Raw genomic sequence first — 2,785 nt, 5'->3', positions numbered from 1 at the left:
AAATCTAGAAAGAATTAGAATCATAGCACACACACACATATGTATATATATATATATATATACACATGTGTGTGTGTGTGTGTGTGTGTACAATCATAACACACATACACACACACACATGTATATATATACATGTGTGTGTATGTGTGTGTCCACATACATATATGCCTCTTACACATGTTACACCGTTGCGTTTATTGATTGATTTGAGTATTAAAAATATGAATAGTGATTATGATAGTGAGGATGTAGGTGTTGTTGCTGATGATGTTGACGAAGCTGATGTTGTTGTTGTTGTTGCTGCTGCTGCTGTGATGTTGACGAAGCAGATGTTGATGTTGTTGCTGCTGCTGTGATGTTGACGAAGCAGATGTTGTTGTTGCTGATGTTGATGTTGTTGTTGTTGCTGATGATGATGACGGCGGTGATTTATGACAAATTTATTAATAGATTGATTTTTTACTCTTAAATCTGGCAAAAAATTTTTTCAACAGAGATAAGGAACAGAGCCGTAGCAACAACTACAGCAGCAGCAACAACAACAACATCAACAACAACATCTACAGCAACACTCCACTCATTTCACCACCGCCCCCGTTAATTGCAATAACACGATCGCCGTCATTCTTCAATCATTCATTCCACGCCAAACCGCATCAACACACTTCAGCAGCAACAACATCAAAAACAACAACATCATCTTCGTCATCATCACACCTGGTTAGAAAACCACCCACCACCACCGCCACCACCACCACCACCACAACAACAACATCAACAAAAAGCAATCCAAGCAAACGACATAGGGAGCGACTGAACTCTGAACTCGATCGCTTGGCCGAATTGCTGCCTTTTGATACGAACGTCATTGCCAAGTTAGACAAGCTATCCGTCCTCAGGTTGGCTGTTAACTACCTCAGGACCAAAAGCTACTTCCAAGGTTTTGATAATGATGATGGTGGCGGTGATGATGATGATGGTGGCGATGATGGTGATGGTGGTGGTGGTGGTGATGATGATGGTGGCGATGATGGTGATGGTGGTGGTGGTGGTGATGATGATAGTGGAGGTTTGAATTAATGAAAAGATGACAACGTCCATTCGCTTTATGATGTTGATTGTTGATGATTAAAACGATGATGATGATGAAGACGACGACGACGATGATGATGAAGACGACGATAACGAATAACGTCTTGCAGTGCTAATAAGCTGGTATTTAACAGCTACTACTTCTACTACTATTTGAATAATTGGCCAATAATAATGTTCCATAGTAGGTCTTCAAGTGTCATTCTGGTGATGGTAGTAGTAGTAGCAGTAGTAGTAGTAGCAGTCGTAGTAGTAGTAGTAGTAGTAGTTGTTGTAGTTGTGGTAGTAGTAGTAGCAGTAGTAGTAGTAGCAGTCGTAGTAGTAGTAGTAGTAGTAGTAATAATAGTAGTAGTGGCAGTAGTAGTAGCAGTCGTGGTAAAAGTAAATCATTTTAAATATCGTGAAATGCTTTCAATTTCAATTGTACGCCATTATTCAATTTCCTATCATATTTCCTGAGACGTGATTGGTTGAGAGAAAGTCATGTGACGACGTGACGTCACTGTAATTTGATGACGTAGGCTGAGTCACGTGGTGTTGGTGACGATGACGATAATGATCATAATAATAAATGTCAAATTCCGATTTTCATCCACGTGCTACACTAACTCAACTTCACTCATTTCAACAGCTGTTTTCCTCTGCAAACAACAAACATCATCATCATCAGCCGTAACATCATTATCATCCTCATCATCTTCATCGTCATCATCGTTATCATCATCGTCATCATCATCATCTTCGTTTTCGTCGTCGTCGTCATCATCACCGCCAGTGCAACAGCATTATTATCTCTACCAGTTGCACTATAAAAACAACAACAATCACAACAATAATAACATCAATAACAACATTAATATCATTAGCAACAACAACATCAACAATAGCAACACCATTCTGACATCAACAAAAAAATCAACATCTTCAACAAAACTTACCATAAAAAACGACAGCAGTATTGATTGCATCAACAGTCGTAACAGCAACAACAACAATAACCTCAACAACATCAACAACAACCTCAACAACTATCTCAACAATAACGTCAACAACAACAAGAGCAACAATCATGAACTATCGATTGAAAGCATCGCCGACTCTCACGACATCTTAAACGTTAGCAAAAAATATAAAAATTTATTACAATGAATCGCAAGTGTGGGAGCGGTGTATGACCCTCAAAAATGAACTTAAAACAACGTAGATGAAAAAAAATTGGACCAAGGAATCAAGAAAACACGTCGCTCGGAGTTTCATTTCATCCAATCTGACCCACTTTCATTTAAACTGACCCAATTTGATCTATAAATAGCTAGCTACAACATGACGCCGATTTGTTTGACTTTTTCATATGAATTGAACTATAACATAGGGAGGTGTAGCTTTAATCAAATCTATAAATAACTTAACTGAGATGGCATCAACTGAATTTAACCTAATGTAATCTATTTTTAACTTCATTTGACCTAATTTTAACTTGATCTGACCCAATTTTTTAGGCCCTAAATGGTTTCCTATTGGTCGTGACGGACGCCGGCGAGGTTTTCTACGCGTCAGAATCCGTCGAACAGTATTTGGGGTTCCATCAGGTAGGGAGTTGTGATGATGATTGTGATGATGATGATGATAGTGATGATAGTGTTGTTGACGATGATGATGATGATGATTACAATGGGTTTGATGATTATGATGA

At 38.5% G+C, this 2,785-nt stretch overlaps 1 protein-coding gene across 1 annotated transcript; it reads left to right on the top strand.

The window, feature by feature from the left end:
* Positions 1-780: 780 nt before the first annotated feature.
* HELRODRAFT_148051 (hypothetical protein) lies at positions 781-942 on the top strand (the record flags this gene model as incomplete). Its single annotated transcript, XM_009028863.1, has 1 exon — positions 781-942. A coding segment is annotated over one exon (162 nt), but the record flags the coding sequence as incomplete, so codon positions are not given.
* Between the last annotated feature and the right edge of the window lie 1,843 nt (positions 943-2,785).

The sequence above is a fragment of the Helobdella robusta genome, assembly GCF_000326865.2.
Source record: "Helobdella robusta unplaced genomic scaffold HELROscaffold_59, whole genome shotgun sequence".
In the NCBI taxonomy this organism is placed as follows: domain Eukaryota; kingdom Metazoa; phylum Annelida; class Clitellata; order Rhynchobdellida; family Glossiphoniidae; genus Helobdella; species Helobdella robusta.
This window is presented reverse-complemented; position numbering and strand designations above follow the sequence as displayed.